This window comes from Bactrocera oleae, chromosome 5, assembly GCF_042242935.1.
Source record: "Bactrocera oleae isolate idBacOlea1 chromosome 5, idBacOlea1, whole genome shotgun sequence".
NCBI lineage: Eukaryota > Metazoa > Arthropoda > Insecta > Diptera > Tephritidae > Bactrocera > Bactrocera oleae.
The window spans coordinates 41,986,553-42,003,408 of record NC_091539.1 but is presented as its reverse complement, the minus strand read 5'-3'; the positions used below and the strand labels follow the sequence as shown (position 1 = coordinate 42,003,408).

At 38.0% G+C, this 16,856-nt stretch overlaps 3 protein-coding genes across 3 annotated transcripts; 2 read left to right on the top strand and 1 right to left on the bottom strand.

Moving 5' to 3' along the window:
- Positions 1–2,216: 2,216 nt before the first annotated feature.
- Positions 2,217–7,345, bottom strand: mus101 (mutagen-sensitive 101). The gene is made up of 6 exons (XM_014234953.3): positions 6,574–7,345; positions 5,794–6,511; positions 4,991–5,682; positions 4,461–4,925; positions 3,025–4,401; positions 2,217–2,972 (listed from the first exon to the last, which is right to left on the bottom strand). Exons 1-6 carry the CDS (start codon positions 7,246–7,248, stop codon positions 2,373–2,375), a joined length of 4,527 nt encoding a protein of 1,508 aa, XP_014090428.3. The 5' UTR covers positions 7,249–7,345; the 3' UTR covers positions 2,217–2,372.
- Positions 7,346–7,777: 432 nt separating this feature from the next.
- On the top strand, positions 7,778–10,461 carry deltaCOP (coatomer subunit delta). Its single transcript, XM_014234944.3, has 9 exons — positions 7,778–7,939; positions 8,013–8,052; positions 8,151–8,374; positions 8,434–8,834; positions 8,894–9,067; positions 9,136–9,449; positions 9,506–9,617; positions 9,678–9,843; positions 9,908–10,461. The coding sequence occupies exons 1-9, from the start codon at positions 7,937–7,939 to the stop codon at positions 10,034–10,036; spliced, it is 1,563 nt and encodes a 520-aa protein (XP_014090419.2). The 5' UTR covers positions 7,778–7,936; the 3' UTR covers positions 10,037–10,461.
- An 802-nt stretch (positions 10,462–11,263) lies between these two features.
- On the top strand, positions 11,264–12,475 carry Lamtor5 (Late endosomal/lysosomal adaptor, MAPK and MTOR activator 5). The gene is made up of 4 exons (XM_014234948.3): positions 11,264–11,403; positions 11,470–11,531; positions 11,597–11,711; positions 12,235–12,475. The coding sequence occupies exons 1-4, from the start codon at positions 11,369–11,371 to the stop codon at positions 12,296–12,298; spliced, it is 276 nt and encodes a 91-aa protein (XP_014090423.1). The 5' UTR covers positions 11,264–11,368; the 3' UTR covers positions 12,299–12,475.
- Positions 12,476–16,856: the final 4,381 nt, after the last annotated feature.

Genomic DNA, 16,856 nt, shown 5'->3' with positions numbered 1-16,856 from the left:
ATCCTGTTATAGTCCGGAGTGCGGTGTTCTGGCAGGTCTGTATCTTCTCCATCTTCTTCTTGCTACATCCAGGCGTCCATATTGGAGCGAAGTAGTTGTTGACCTGCCGGCCGATTGCCTTGTATGTTGCCAACAACGTCTCTTTGTCTTTGCCCCAAGTGCTGCCGGTTAGCGACTTTGTAGCGTTTCGAGCGTGGCACCTTTGAGGATATATATCGTTCGAATTTTGACATCATCGACGGAAATGTTGCGGTCCAGTCTGCACTACTCCGTCCAGTTGGTAAATAGGGTAGATATGGATTTGGAAGGGGAAAATTTTAGACTTCTAGCAGTGAAGAATCGAGAAAGTTCTAGGAGATAGCCGTTCACTTTTGAACACATGCCATCGATTCCATATCTTATATTGTACATAGTTGATCAGGATGAAGACCCGAGTTGAATTCCGAGTGACTGTCGGTCTGTCCGTCCTTCCGTCTGTGCAAGCGATAACTTGAGTAAAAATTAAGATATCTTGATGAAACTTGATGCACATTTTCCTTGGAAAAAAAGTAAGGACGAGTTCGTGGATGGGCGAAATCGGACCACTGCCACGCCCACAAAACGCCATTAATCGTAAAGTGACATAACTAAGCCGTAAATTAAGGTACAGTACTCAAATTTGCGACAACGAATCACATTAAGGAGAGGACGTGTGGTATGAAAATCTTTAAAAAGTGGGCTTGGCCCCGCCCTATAAAAAGTTTAATATATATGTCTTCCAATCCAATAAAGCTATATCACCCTAATTTGCGCAGGTCAAATATTTTTGACGTTTCTTACGATAGTATGAAAATAGGCGAAAGCGAATGATAACCCCGCCCACTCCCCATATAAGGTTTTGCTAAAAACTACTAAAAATGCGTCAAATTAATAATTAAATGCGTCAAGGCATTAAATTTTACACCCAAAATGGCACAAGAGGGCTTTATAGGAGACGGTATCAAAATTGGACTCATATCACATATCTCGGGACCTGCTTGACCAAATTCATTACATAACATTCTTATAACATTTCCATGTTACAGTGCGGAATGGAGAAAATCGGATCATAACCACGCCTTTTTCCCATACCTATAACACAATTTTAAATTCAATCTAATTCTTTCACATTTCAGTATACAAATCCAGAACCAGTCAATGTTCCGAAAAAAACTTTGCACGCATGACTAAAAATTGTTAAAATCGGACTACAACTTCAAACCCCCAGATACCGAATATGTGGACTCCAGAACCTGTGGTTAACTTTTTATCTAAAATATCGGTGTATGTGTGAGACATATAGTTGAGAGAATCCTTTCCTGATAATAGTATGCCTCAATGTCAAATGAGAGAACGCGTTTTACTCATAACAGTGCCTAATATGCATAAAATCGGATGAAAACTTGATCTAAACCCTATATAACTAATATCAGAATTTTCGAACATCGGGCTGACTTTACTCCATATGATTGGTGATGGTATGTGAGGTACCTGAATGAAACCTAGGAAGCATTTTATTAGTATGTGCCATGTTAATAGTATGTGGTATTGGCAAAAAAAAAACATCGGCTTAATACTAAAAACCGGATTAACTTAAAAAGTATATTCCTAGGAGTATTAGATTCAGCTCTTTATGTCCTAAACACTTCCCGCGCTCCCTTAATTTTATTTTAATGTTTCCAAATTGTAGCTTGTCTCATCCAGTTTCGAGATTTTACTCCATGAGCTCAACAAATGTTTCACCTTTCTATGGATTTATACATAATAACTGATTAAAATAGTTCTTTTTACCCGATTTCCATTATCTATTAATATTTTCTTAAATAAATTAATTAATGTTTAACTACAGCTGCTTGTTAGCAGTTGAAATTTTTTTGATACTCTAGTCAACCCGGGCACAGAGTTGAAAACCGTAATATCAAAAAAATTTAAGTTCGACAACACTTCAACCGATATTTTTTCTGACGGGTTAAGTTGAACACCCTAATACCGATTTCCAAAAGTTCAACCAAAATGCAGTTGGGTTAAAAACCGTAATAAGGGCCTTGTTCGCGATTACTTCCAATAATGAATGTTGAATTCTTGCGCAACACTTTTTAATATAAGTTTTGCCAGCACCTGAAAGAATTTCCCGGGCTTTGATTCCTGCAAGTTGCAAGAGAGTAAAATGTTCGTTTACACCCGAACTTAGCCCTTCCTTACTTGTTAATAATTTTGTAAGCAATTCATAATTTATTGAATTTCAAAGAACAAATTTCAACAATTTCAAACCAAACATTACATAGAAGCACTGAGTCACATTTTTACACATAATTTGTGTGCCACTTTCCATTGATCTATTCTTTATATTCAGTCTATAAAATTTTTATTTCGTACTTAGCTGCGTCTACCTCCTCGCCATACATTAGATAAGAGTTAATATACATCTGTGAGTAGATCTGCACACCCAGCGTACGCAGATAATCATAATCAGCGCGTGTTATCGGCGCTTTCTTCACGTCCACGAAGCAATGCGTGGCATTTCTCGACGCAATGCAAGCACTAAACGGCGACTGCACGGTCAACACCTCGCCATGGCCGGCACGTAACACATTTCTCACAGCCTCCGAATTGCGTTCGGCAATGTGGAGTATAACACGAAAACCACTGAAAGCGCCAAGCTTTTTGCCATCGGCCGTTGTGGCATCGTTGAGCTTCTTACGCCAACGGTGCACCGCCGAAGCTAACAGCTGCTCATCTGCCGTTAATTGTGGCAAATTTAATGCTTTGCTATTGCCCCATTCGTACAGCTCTTCGTCAACAAAAACATCCTTGGCGTAACACTCTTCAATATACTTGAGACTGAGAACCCATTTGCCCGATGACACACAACCGAGCATTTTTTCACCACGATTCGGGCGTTCACAAATGAAATGCGTGCATTGCGGATCGAAGTTGACGAGGTTTTCAGACACCTAAAAGGGAAAACATGAATAAACTTCTACCGGTTTGTGAAATGAAACTTACCGTTCCGCCGAGCTTATGGATCTTGTTGATTATGCCATTGCGCACGCCTTCGTCCACGCATGAAATGCTGAAGCGCGGTATACCTTTGTGTTGCATGCTGGGCGATGCTTTGGAACGTCGCTCTTTACCAAATTCGACTGGATCACGCCAACCGACCATATTTTCAGTGCCCAAACCGAATTGTTCCGATTCAAAGGGTTGCACGTAATTCTGAGTTTCCGTCTCAGCTGTGCCACAAGGCGGCACATCTATATCCATGTCGTTGCTCCCAGTATCAGTAGCGTCAGAGGCGCCAGTGCCGGTTGCATTGCTCGAGCCGCTTGTGCGACGTGCCTGCTTCAAACTCTGCCTGCGAGATTCACAATTCTTTAGATACTCGGTGATCTTTTTCAGTTCTGGTGATGAGGCGGCCAGTGTTGATGTGGTGTGAGCGCCGCTTTGTTCGCGGTTGTCGTTTACTGGCGCGATGTTTGCCAAAGTGTCTGCTTCAGTGTTTTCAAAACTGATTTTATCAAAATCCAAAGTTGTTTTGCCAAAGCTTGCCTGCTGCACCATACGTGACGCTTCGCCGCCCAAACTACCGCCGCTAGTAGGAGTTTGTGTGCTGGGCACGAAAGCGTCCGCATCTGAAATACGAGCTGTGCGTCGCTCGCTCGTGTTCATACTGTTGTTCATGCTTGTGGCGAAGATTGCACGTGGCACTATACCTTTTGGTGTTGGTTGTGAGCCATTCAATGTGTCGTGTGGCGATCTTCTTGGCGTATTTGACGTTGCTGCCGCTAATGCCGACATTTCCGCTGTGGCAGCCATAGCTTTCTTAGCCGCCTTCGCGCTGGTTGTGGGTGTGTCGTCAGTATCAGTATATGGTATGCCTAAAGCCTCACACGTGGAGCGCAGAACACGTCTTCGCAGCTCATCGATAGGTGTGTCAACCTTTAGCTTTTTAGTTGGTAAGCGCCAACGACGCTCAAAGGCGTCGGCCATACGCTTTTGAAACTCGGGCGTTGTGCAAAAATCGGGGATACCTTTCGGTGTGGGCAATTTACGATTGATGGGTGTGCAAGCTTGCCGGCGTATGCGTTCCAATTCGGGTGTTTGATTGTTACGCATCTCTTCGATTAGCTCACGTAAACATTCGCGTGCATCTTCGTTATCCAATTCGGCCACTACACCTTCTAGATACTCGAAATTGCACGAAGAGCGACCATATGTGTTTGTGGGTGTATGTGGCGAGTCTGGTGTTGTAACGGACGTGTTATTTGTTGGTATATTGGAAAGTGAAGTGCGATTGTTGCGCGAAAAGGATCCTGCCAATTCGGTTACACGTTTGTTGCGCAGCGGCGTGAAATCAGTTGCTGCGGTCACACCGTGCGTGTGCTAGTAAAGATAAACGAGTGAGTATATATTAAAAAACCGAATACGTTATGGATACTTACGTCGTTTTCTGCATTTTCTTGCGTTTCCATTGGTTCAACGAGTGGTGTGGTGGGTGGATGCGTTACTGCGTTGGGTAGATTTTTTTCGCGCAAAGTGGGTGATATTGGAAAATTTGGTGGACTGTTGCCTACTAAGTACTGTTGGAATGGTAGTTTTTTTCCTTCAACTGCGCATTGCACCAGCCATGCAGAGGTTACCACTGGATAACCCCATTTTATAGCACCCTCATATTTGGAACCTTCTGCACGTGGACAAATCAAAAGTGGACGCTCTTTTTTGGCCAGTATACGGTTGACAGAGGCGCCCAATAATTGCGCGACGGAGTCAATAAAGTCATATTCCAATGCCGTATATATGGATATAACAATGGTCATGCCCTCAAGTGGCTGAGCGCTGGCAGTATGCGGAACTGGACGATGGAAATATTCTATGGCCACAAGTTTGTTCTGCTTCATGCAATTTTCCTATAATATATAATAACAAACATTAATATAAATTATATTGTGTGTATATGTAGGTGTTTGCTTACCACATACAAATCCGTGACGATGTGGCGCGCCTTGACCGGCAACTGATTTGCATTTAATGTACGCTCAAACGAGACAATTGCATAGTCAACAACATCGACGAAGTTAGCTGGCACTATATCTCCATGTGCAGCTTCACATTCGCTTAGCATTTGGGTGTAGAACTCTTCTGGAAAGTGATCGCGGTCGATATAAAGTGACATGCCGTCGAAGAAATCCAAATTCTCGAAGTCGATTTCGCTATACATTTTTGTGGAATTCTCATTCTCTGCTGCTGTATGTGCTGCAGGTGTTGGCACTTTACTCACCACCGGCTTTAAAGTGGATGAAGCCACTGGTCCAGATAAAGTATGATCTGCATTGTTTGTTGTAACTTCAGCAATTGGAGTCGGTACTGGAGCAGCCGGTTCATTTTCTTGTGAGTACTGCGCGATCAACTGTTGCTCCTCCTCCACGAATGGCATATCTTTTGGAGATGTTGGCTCTGATTTATCATCTGATTCAAACAGTTTCTTTTTCGGCTTTTCTGGCTGTTTAAAACTGTGATTCATAGAACGGAGTGTCTTTTTGCTAGATGGCGATGGAGCATCAGGCTCACGTGTATTAGGAAGTGACATACGATAAACTACTTCGCTGGCCGGTTGTTTCAACTTAATGCTTTGAAGTAACCAATCGAGACGAACGATATTCACCGCTTAAATATAAAATAAAGATAAAATAAAAAGACATTGGAAAAGTGTAAAAAATAGATAAAGTTTGTTTTAGTTATTAAAGTTGCTTAATCATCAACATATTTGTTTCTTACTTGTTAAAAATCCATCACGCTTCCAGGCGCGCAGCTCAGCATCATCTAGTTGACCCACAATAATGTGTGTAATTTTTTCATTCACCACATCGTAACGCGTCGCACCGCCTACATTTAAAATTCTATTTAATTTTTCTCTTTCTTCCAACCGAAAACCACTCAAATAAATGCAACATCCATCTAAAAAATTTCCCGCCTTCTTTGCTTGCTTAGGACAAATTTCTTCATAGACTAAACGATAATGATCTGAAGCAACTTGTTTTCGGTGTATTTCCCTTTGTAATTCCTTAGACGTACTTGCGCGGGGTATTGGTGCAACAAATGTGCCATCTTTTTGTTGTACTGCTATTTCGTTAATGCCGCTGCTTACTGTGTCATTAATGGTTGTAAGCTCACTTTGTCCTCTACGCCCTGAACTACTCATAACGCTTATTCGCGATGTGTCGGAGAGCTGGGTAAAATCAGCGATAGTACGATCGCCTTTGATTGGCGTTGAAACCTTTAAGGACTTCACTTGATAGCCTTTTGTAGGCAAAGCAAAACCTTTTTCTGCACTATCAAATATCCACTCAGGGCAAAGTATGTCCTTTTTGTAACGCACAGCGGCTTTATACTTATCCGAATTGGTATTTCCCCGTTCGGTAATGACTATATCAACAAGTGCTGATCGAAATGCAGAATGATAAGTTCCGCCGTTCTCATTCACCAGACGCATTATCTGCAATATTTCGTCTATTTATTATCTAGTCAAGATAGAAATGTTTTTAATTTCATATTTACCTCATTTTTCTTATCAGTTTCCAGTCCCGTGCAAGTGATGTTTGTACCGAAGAATATCGGTAACTTATACTTGTCGAACTCTTCGTCAGTTGCGGCAACATCGTCAACCGAACTGCGTTCCCAGACTCGTTGTACCCAGTCAACATGCATCACCGGTATGCCATTCAACGTCGCATGTTCGTATTTTGTGGACTTAATCGTATTCGATATGAGATGTGTAACTGGACGACTAAGATTTTGAAAATAGTAACCACCCATCCATTGGATATATGTGCGAACTCGTTCCTTTTGATCTACCGGTATGCCTGTAGCACAAATGTGTAAATCGCGCATTGCCGTTGTATAAATTGGACTAGTGCCAAGAGGCACTGGTAGCGAATTTATCAAGCAAGTTATAAGGCATCGCGGTCCTATTATAAGTGATTTCGTTAGTTGGAGTTGCTTAAAAAAATCTCCTTCAAATTGGTCGAAAATGAATACATCCTTTTTTGTAAGCTGCCCTGAAGCGATAAGTGGAAATCCATCAATGGCATTTATACGCCTTATTTTTTCTTCAGCTATATGCTCGCAAAGATGTGAAAATGCCGTTTCCAAATCAGCGCATTTTGAGGAGCTGCGATCATCCACCGTTCCTGTTGTAACGAAATATGCATTTATTGAATCTTCAAAACTCATGAGTACAGAAATTATCTTTCTTTAAGTAGGAATTGCTAAACTTTTCGTACGGACTATTTTCTTTCTTTTTTGCAATTGCGCCAAATCAAAATTTTAACTGTCAAGAGAAAACAGTGTTGTATAACTAGTAATTGTTGAATTGGCAATTAGTAATTTCCCTTATTTGGCATTCACTTTATTTTATATACGCAATCGAAAGAAAATCGGTTATTTCAGAAATTTTATATTAATGAAATTATGTTGAAAAACTTAATTTAAAGATATGTAATACTGACTTAGCTATTCAAAAAACTTAAAGTTCAGAGATGACTTTAAATCGATACTAACATATATGTGTTAAACTAAGTTTGATGTATAAGTTTTGCATATAGTTTACTGGTTTTAACATGACCATATTTTTATTCAAGGCCAAAGAGTTATCTTCATAATTATAAATATTCTTTAATTTCTGATTACTACGTGTATATAATAATTCCTGTTTGAGGCAAAGAATATCGTTTCTGATTAGTTATCGGCAACAAAATATCGATCCCTACTAGTCGTTGAAAATTTGACATTTTCATCGTACATTAATCTAACACGTCAGCTACGAAGCGAGAGAATTTCGACAAAATTTTGTAAAAAATTGTCTTAATTATTCTTTAAGCTTTATTAAAGGGTTCTAAATCTTTTAAACAAATTTAGCATAATGGTAAGCATAAAGAAATAGGCCATTGGCTTGTGATATGCCATAGAAATACATTTCCTATTCGTCGTGTTTGCAGGTTTTGATAGCTGCAGCGGTGTGTACAAAAAATGGCAAAGGTACGTATCTGCATACACATTTATATATAATTTATAAAATAATTGCATTGTATATATACCTGTATATAACTTAAACTCCTACTATTTTCTATAAACAGTGATTATATCACGACAGTTTGTGGAGATGACTAAAGCACGGATTGAGGGGTTGCTTGCTGCTTTTCCAAAGCTTATGACATCAGGAAAGCAACATACATACGTGGAAACAGAGTCCGTGCGTTATGTGTATCAACCAATGGAAAAGCTTTATATGTTGCTAATCACAACAAAAGCTAGTAATATTTTGGAAGATCTAGAAACACTGCGCTTATTCTCCAAAGTGGTAAGATCTTTCTTCACGTTTTTATCATGCGTAGTTTTAATGTAAAACATTTACAACAGATTCCTGAATATTGCCATAGTTTAGATGAAAAGGAAATTCTTGAAAATGCATTCAATTTGATATTTGCTTTTGATGAAATTGTTGCTCTTGGTTATCGCGAGAGCGTCAATTTGAAGCAGATCAAAACATTTATTGAAATGGATTCACACGAGGAGAAGGTTTATCAAGCAGTTCGGCAAACGCAAGAACGCGAGGCGCATCAAAAAATGCGCGAAAAAGCTAAAGAGTTGCAGCGTCAACGCTTGGAGGCGGCCAAACGTGGTGTTAGTTCTTCGCTGATTGGACGAGGTGGTCATGGAAGTAGCAGCAGTGGCATGGATGCTTTTGGCATAAGTTCCAATTCGATAAGCAGTGCACCATCAATTGAGTCCGATTTGAAACCAGCCGTGACAAAGGCACAGTAAGTCGTAATCTTAAAAAATAATAATTTCTTTTAAAAAATATTTAATATAATAACAGGAAACCAGTTGCACGTAATGCTTTAAAATTGGGTGGCAAAACGAAAGATGTAGACAGTTTCGTTGATCAACTAAAGAGCGAGGGTGAAAAGATTTCTGCTTTGACACCTGTAAATAGCCAAAGCAGCGTGGCCGTTGCTAAGACTAAAATTGCTTCGGATGTGCACACTGAAAGGTAGTATTTAATAATTATATTTTTTTTATTCTTTATTAATACTCTAAAATTTTCTATACATTTAATAGTGTACATCTCAAAATGGAAGATAAACTTACAGTACGTCTTGGTCGCGATGGTGGTTTGCAACAGTTCGAACTATCAGGTTTATTAACACTGCGTATTTCTGATGAAACTTTCGGACGTATTAAGGTGCAATTACGTAATGATGATACCCATGGCATACAGTTACAAACACATCCAAATGTGGATAAGGAGCTGTTTAAGACACGTTCATTAATCGGGCTAAAAAACCCAGCTAAACCATTCCCATTAAATACAGATGTTGGTGTATTGAAATGGCGTTTTATTACACAGGATGAAGCTGCCATACCATTGACAAGTAATTATTGTTTTTCATATGTGTTGTTTATGTAAATATTTCTTAATTAATTATAGTTAATTGCTGGCCGTCTGAAAACGGGGAAGGTGGCTGTGATGTAAATATCGAGTACGAATTAGAAGCGCAACATTTAGAATTGCAAGATGTAACCATCTCCATACCATTGCCGTAAGTAATCTTTAATTATATGCTTCTTAATGTTTTCCTTAAATAAATTTTTATATACAGTATGAATGTACAGCCGTCTGTGGCTGAGTATGATGGCACATACAATTATGATGCACGAAAGCATATACTACAGTGGAATATACCCATTATTGACAAAAACAATACATCTGGTTCGATGGAGTTCAGCTGCAATTCATCTATTTCAGGCGATTTCTTTCCACTACAAGTATGTTATATACCAGAAAAGTTAGTTTTAACAAAACTCACACCAACAATATGTTTTTATTTAGGTTAACTTCGTATCGAAAACGCCATATGCTGCTCTAAGCGCCACGGATGTGCTTTTTGTTGATGACGATAGCACAGTAAAATATTCTACCGAAACGATGCTTTTTGTTGAAAAATATGAAATTGTTTAAAAGTTATATATATCACTTACACTTTCCACATCCGAATGTAAACTGCGTGTAACGGAAGTTACTAATTATCATTATTACATGAATTCTTACCATTTTATTTATACATATATACTGTTTGTTTTCATTGGCTCAAACATACACGGATTCGTTGCGTTGTTGCGTTGAATAATAAATAATATTTGCCATCGACAATTGTGAACTTTAAAATGGTGTAATCCCGGTATTTCTTGTTAATAGTTTTTAAACTAACAGTATATTGTAATTCCAAACTTATATTACTACATAATTTTATATATATCTGATTTAGAACTTTAAAATGATTTTTGTTGGCCAAACTCTATGTAATTATAATATACACATGTAAGCATTGATTGCAATGGTTTATAATACAGCTATATTCATAAATAAATATTTAGGTTATAAAACTGTGTAGTATTTTAATAAGTTTAAATTGGAGATCAACATATTTCTAAAAGCTCTTGCTAAAAGTTTGACCAATATCATCGAACGTCGCGATAACCAAATGAAATGTTTTGGATTGTAATACACAGTGAATTTTGGGGTTCTGTCTTAGGCTACATTTAATAGGGGGAAAAGAAGAAAAAACGATAACCGAAGCTAAAATACCCTTCACAAATAAAAAAGAGTTTCCTTACAAGAACTTTATTAGGATTGGTTTGGATGGCAACTATATGCTGTAGGTGTTCGATCTGAAAAGTTTCTTCGTAGAATGCACCGTTGCCTTGAAAAAAAAAACCAATGGCAAATTTCGTGAAAATAGGTATGTCGTCAAATAAAAAATGTTTCCATATTACGACTTGATTTTAATTGTTCCGACAAATGTGCAGTCTCTTGGTGAGAAAAGAACGTGCGCAAAATTTCAGGTAGATATCTCAAAAACTGAGAGACAAGTCCGGGTATATATGCGAGGGGCAGACATATGGACATGGCTAAATCGGATCAGCTCATCATACTGACCATTTATGTACATTTTATAGGCTCTCCGGCGTTTCCTTCTATATGTTACAAACCTCGTGGCAAACTTAATATTCCCTGTTAGGAATTTCAAAGAGCAGTTTTACTTTGGCTGACAATTTCCCAGTAAATTTCTCATAAAAGAAGTGTTAATATAGTTTAAGCTATATAAAATCAGACATTAAATTTTTTATCGATTGCAGTTATCGTTTATTATAATATTACCGATAACCGTTTTTGCTCTCTAACTAAAGATGACATTTACAAATTGAAACAGCTGTTAGGAAACTCTTAATTTGTTTACGATTTTCTCAGGACATAAATTTTAGTAAAACTATACAGTGACTTTAATAAAACATGGAGCAGCAATTAGAAAAGGCCCTTAATGAGTTGTGAGTTCTAACAGAATACGTTTAAAATATTGAATTTCTTGTTTTACTATGTTTATTTGTACGCAGTGCCTCCCAGCCGGACACAGTGGGTGTGTTGCTGGCCAATCGTCAAGGTCTTTGTCTTGGAGGTAAGCAATTTAAATTAAGTGTTTGGAGAATAGAAAAACTTATTATTCCTCTCACTCACCGCTAGCAAAAGGTCAAATTAATCCTAATGTATCTGGTATTGGTATGGCTATCTCGGAACAAGTGTGCAAACTGGAACCCAATTTGAATCCACCGACTATCTGTCTGTACAGTGGGAACAAGTAAGTGCAAATACAATTAAATAAATTTTTCACACTGTGTCGGATACATTTTCTTATATTGAAAATTAATTTATTTCTGCTAGTGAAATTTTGAATAATTGCTTAAATTAAAAAAAAAATGTCTTTATTAGAACTAATCTCTAAAAAAAGGTTTTTTATTTGACGAGATATCTTCACCAAAAGTTCGGTTTATTGTCTAAATTAACAATTCATTGTGCAAACAAATTGCTCAGATAGGACAACTATAGCGTATGGCTGCCATACAAACTGAACTTCAGTGCAACCAATATTAACGTTTTCTTTTCTTGTTTTAAATTAAATTTTTTGCAAAGAAATTTTTTACAAAATAAATTGTTGCAAAAATACAAATAAATAACAAGAACTTGCAGCTTATCGAAAGTATGACACCATATTCCAAAAATTGCCGTACTGTGTAAAGCCTAGCTATATAAATTCTATAAGATTGTGATGAATGTATAGAATTATACGCTTATATAGATTTTTTATAATTCTCGTTTTCTAGGCGTTGCATCATCAAAAAGGATGGAGAACTGACCGGTGTTATTTATAAGCAAAAACATAATTGAATAGAGCTCCAAAGTACCCGTGCTGTGCCCTTTTTATATAACTACATATACCTATATGCATAAATAAACTAAAATATTTTTAAGAGCATGTGTAATTAGCATAAACTTCTTTTGTAATTAAAACTCTTAGCGAAGTATGTATGTATATACAATATAGCTTACGAAATCAGTTCAAAACTTTTTTGTTTAATATTAATAAGGTTCTGAAATTAGTGTTTTTAGAACTAGCTACAAATATAAACATACTTTTCAAATTTCGCAAATTAAATGTTTTGTGAATGTACAATTTTTGCAAAGTTAATAAGTGCCGTTACAATAATGGGTGCTCATTTCTTTTAGATACGCCTACTAGACAAGTTAGTAGTGTATTCACAGTACTCTTTTTGTATTGACCTTTTTTTTTATAAATTTTAGACAGCAATATTTATCAGAAAATACCACAACAACAGAAAATATATTTTACGTAGCTGTAAAAGCAGACATTGGTAAAATGTGCGCTGTTATGAAGGCCGTTGGCTGTGTTTTTGTTTATGTTGTGCGTCATTTTCGAGTGTAATTAGAAATTCCAATGTCACAGCGTTCTAAAAGTGTATCTAGGTTTGAATACACTTATGTACATACAAGTATGTATAAACGGCTATAAGTATGCAACTAAGTGAAATGTAATAGCATCAAAGGGTTACAGTGGAGTGGAGCGTAAATGACATGTGGCAAGCAGAGAAAACGCAAGTCGCAGCGACAAGTTTTTCAATTTAAGGTAAACCATTTTTTGCCATTTTTTCCCATTTGCGCGCTAAATGGAGAAATTTCAAAGTCGCGACAATGTGTGCTGCATGCAATTCCAATTCGAAACCTAATATGGACACATATGATGCATATGTATGTATGTGCGTATGTAAAGCAAGGAGCTACAGCAAGACAAACCGCCGGAATGAGGCTGAGAAATATTCAAAAAGTGTGTAAGAAATGTAAATGACTTAAAACCCTTTGTAGCGGAAAATCGAGTGAATATTTCAAAGTTCTTTATTTTAGGAAAGAAGGAACTACAATATTTAGAGTGCAATATTGCAATATATTCACCGGCTTGGATCTTACTGAAGAAATTGGTTTCAAAATCAGCTATTAGTGTTTTTTGAAGTTAAGTTTAACGGTTTGCTGCAAAACTGTACAAAAAACGCTTTACCGTTAAATGCTTCGTATATGAATATATGCTTCGGTAGGAATCTTTGTTATCACTAAAAAACTTTGAACGAGTTTAGCAAGTGTTGTTTCTGAAAAAACTCATAAAAATGTAGAGAATTTGATAACCTCCTGTTTTACAAACTGTTAACGGCAGCAATTCGAGGTTTTCGTTCACGTGCAACTGCAGTATGGGTATGTGCGCACACAAACATACAAAGAAATGTTTGCATACGCACGTTGATGCATAAAAGAGGGTTTGGCAAATTGGGTCACGCCTTTACGCCCGGTTTGATTTGTGTTTGCGCCTTTACCTTTCGTCACGGACGGCAAAAGCTCGCGTGCAAAAACACACACACCCACATATGTATGTATGTATGTACTTTTATGCAACTGTGGCTAGGTTTGCGCTGTGTTGCATGGAAATATAACCACACATGCGCGCACATAACTGTGTATGTTTGTTTGCCTAATGTGGTAAAAACAAAACAAATGCACATGCGTGCACGCGCTCTACGGTACCGTTAACGAGTTTATTGTAATTTTTCTGCATACGTGGCAACAAGTGCACGTACACTTCGCGTATTTCTTTGCACGTGCATGTGTGTGTGTGTGGGGATGTGCGCGCATATTCCATTGAGAGGTGGTGATGTGGCATTTACATCACGCTTGCCAAAGCGTGTAAATTTGCATCGAACATGTGTTTGTAATTGATAGTGCGGCGTAAATATGTAACCAGGCGATTACCTGAGTGTACTTTCTACATACATACATATGCATACACGTACTAAGTGTTATTAATGAGTGTTTTCATTGGTATTCGCCATAATTTCGTACATAATAGAGCCGAGTCAGATTGTCTCACATATCGTTTATATAAGGCGTCATCGAACGACTGATGGAATTTTAACATATTATTTTTATACTCTGAACAGGTAATATGTATTAAGTACGCCACGAAGTTTGCAACACCCACTAGGAAACATTGGAGACCTCATGAAATATATTTATAAATGATTAGTGTGGTGAGCTGAGTCGATTCAGCCACTTCTGCCTGTCTGCCCATCTATACAGTTTTCGAGATATCGTTCTGAAATTTCGCACAAGTTCTTTTCTTCCCAAGAAGCTGCTCATTTGTCGGAACCGACGAAATCGGACCATTACAGCATATACATACATAGCTACCATACAGATTGATCGATCAAGCTATCACTGGAAACAAAAAAACACCGCTTTTTAGACCAAAGGTTTTATTTAACCCCTGACTTCTGCATGTCAGGCTCAAACCGTGTATTTAGAGAAGCTGTTATCATTTAGCAGTAGGTTTGGTTGGTTGGTTGAAAAAGGAGGCGCATAAGCGATAGACCGCAGGCGGCTGTATTTAGGACATCATTAGGCCCATAGTGCTCCCGTATGGTAACAAAATTAAGCATTATCCAGGAACCCAGTGGATTTGGTAAAAAACCCTGTTTTTTCCACCTCAATCCGGCTGATTGCTGTGCATTCATATCGATAATGTTCCAGCGTCTCATTTTTCTCTTCGCATGCGTTGCATTCCGCCGAATCTACTTTTCCAATTTTCTGAATGGGGGCTTGCTTAGTTAAATTTTGCCTAGAAGTGGACGCTTTTTGGTCCGATCATCATCAACACTATCCCCAAGTAACTTCGTGATATGCCCTGTGTCGCTAGTGTTTTAAGACTTGTGGTGTTCCACTAGTTTTCATTGCTTCAGACAACCCTTGAAGCAGCTGAATGGTCTAGGGCAGATTAGGGGAAATGTGTTCTCAGTTGCTCCGAGTGAGCTTATTCGTCTGCCTTTTCATTTCCTCCAATTCTTATATAATTCTGTACCCAGATGATATTAACCGAGTTACCTACTGTGAGTCTAGTATTTGCCTGCTTGCATAACCCAACGCAGTGAGAGTTAGTATTGGTGCGTCGAATAGCCTTAATTGCCACTTGGCTGTCCACTAGAAGGTTTATGAACTAGCTGGTTGGAGCAGAAGCTCACTTGGCGTTTGTATTTGTTGACTAGTTTGAAGCTACCCTATGTGTATGGTTTACTACAGAAGAAGCCCGCTCCTGTTCCTATTTCAGAATAAAAACGTTGTGTTTAATTCTCATGGATCTCCTTTTCTCGGTCGCATCGCCAATTTAGCCTGAAACCTGATACCAGGCTCGTAGTAACGCAGAGTGTGGTTCCGATCATTAGCCATCTGGCCGTAAGCGTTGCTTCATACTTTACTTGAATATGTATTGGCCCGAGACCGAGGATAATCTCCAGAGCCTTTGTTGACGTAGCTGTCAATGCATCGGTAATTTCCAGCAAGCAGGACCGTTGCACCTCTTCCAGAGGTTTAATGCTGCATTTTTCTGATAATGCCACCCGCCACGCCATATGTTAGTATGGGGCGGATGTCACTTGTGTAGAGCCAATAGGCCGTTGTGGAGTCGTAAACCTCACTTTGGGGCAATGACTATGCTGCAGGAGTTCCAGATTCGAAGGGCTGCTTCCACGAGGCCTTTAAAAATATTATCCTTAAATTTTTTAGTAAAATAGATATCTATTTAGACACATATATGTATATAGTTTAAAGCTTTTTAAAGTGTCAGTTCAATTAGCTCAATCAGTTTATATTTAAACCCGTTTTTCACCAAATTTTTTTTTCGAATTTGTTTGTATGATTATAAATTTGTTCTATATATATGGTACATACATATATATGTACTTGTCCATATAATGACCCGCCATTGATCTGGCCTACCAAAATTTTTGATAAAATTCAACTTTTTGTTCAAACACGGATATTTTGTGAATTTTTAATTTTTTTCTTTCTTAGGTCATTATAGGGACAATATTATCTAGTAATGATCTTTTTCCTCTACGGAGAATAAAGGATTTGCTGCAGTAGTAGAATACAACTTTTTTAAACGCAGACAAAGATCGCGAGTAATCCAAAAATTTTTTTTTTTTAATTGTACTGTTTCGCACTAATTTATACTCATTTAAATTTAAATTTATACATAGCTTAAATTGTAGAGAGTTTAGATTTTTTTATAATTCCAAAATATTGCCGTTTTAGACTGTTACCTTTACTTACCCTAAAGTCGCTCATACGCCCCGTGTACCGCTAACATAATACACTGTTTGTCCATATTCCAGTCTGTTGCTCATTACTATTTCGCTTTCAATTAAATTTTCATTTCATACACACACACACATAGAAACACGATGTAAGTAATGAGCTTCAGCGCAATTACCGCAAAGGGATCATTATGCCGATACTACCGGTGTAATGCACCGCTACAAGCACTCGTGTGTGTGTGCTTGCGGGTATGTGTATTGATGTGCAATAGTTCAACGTGTCTCTAATCAAT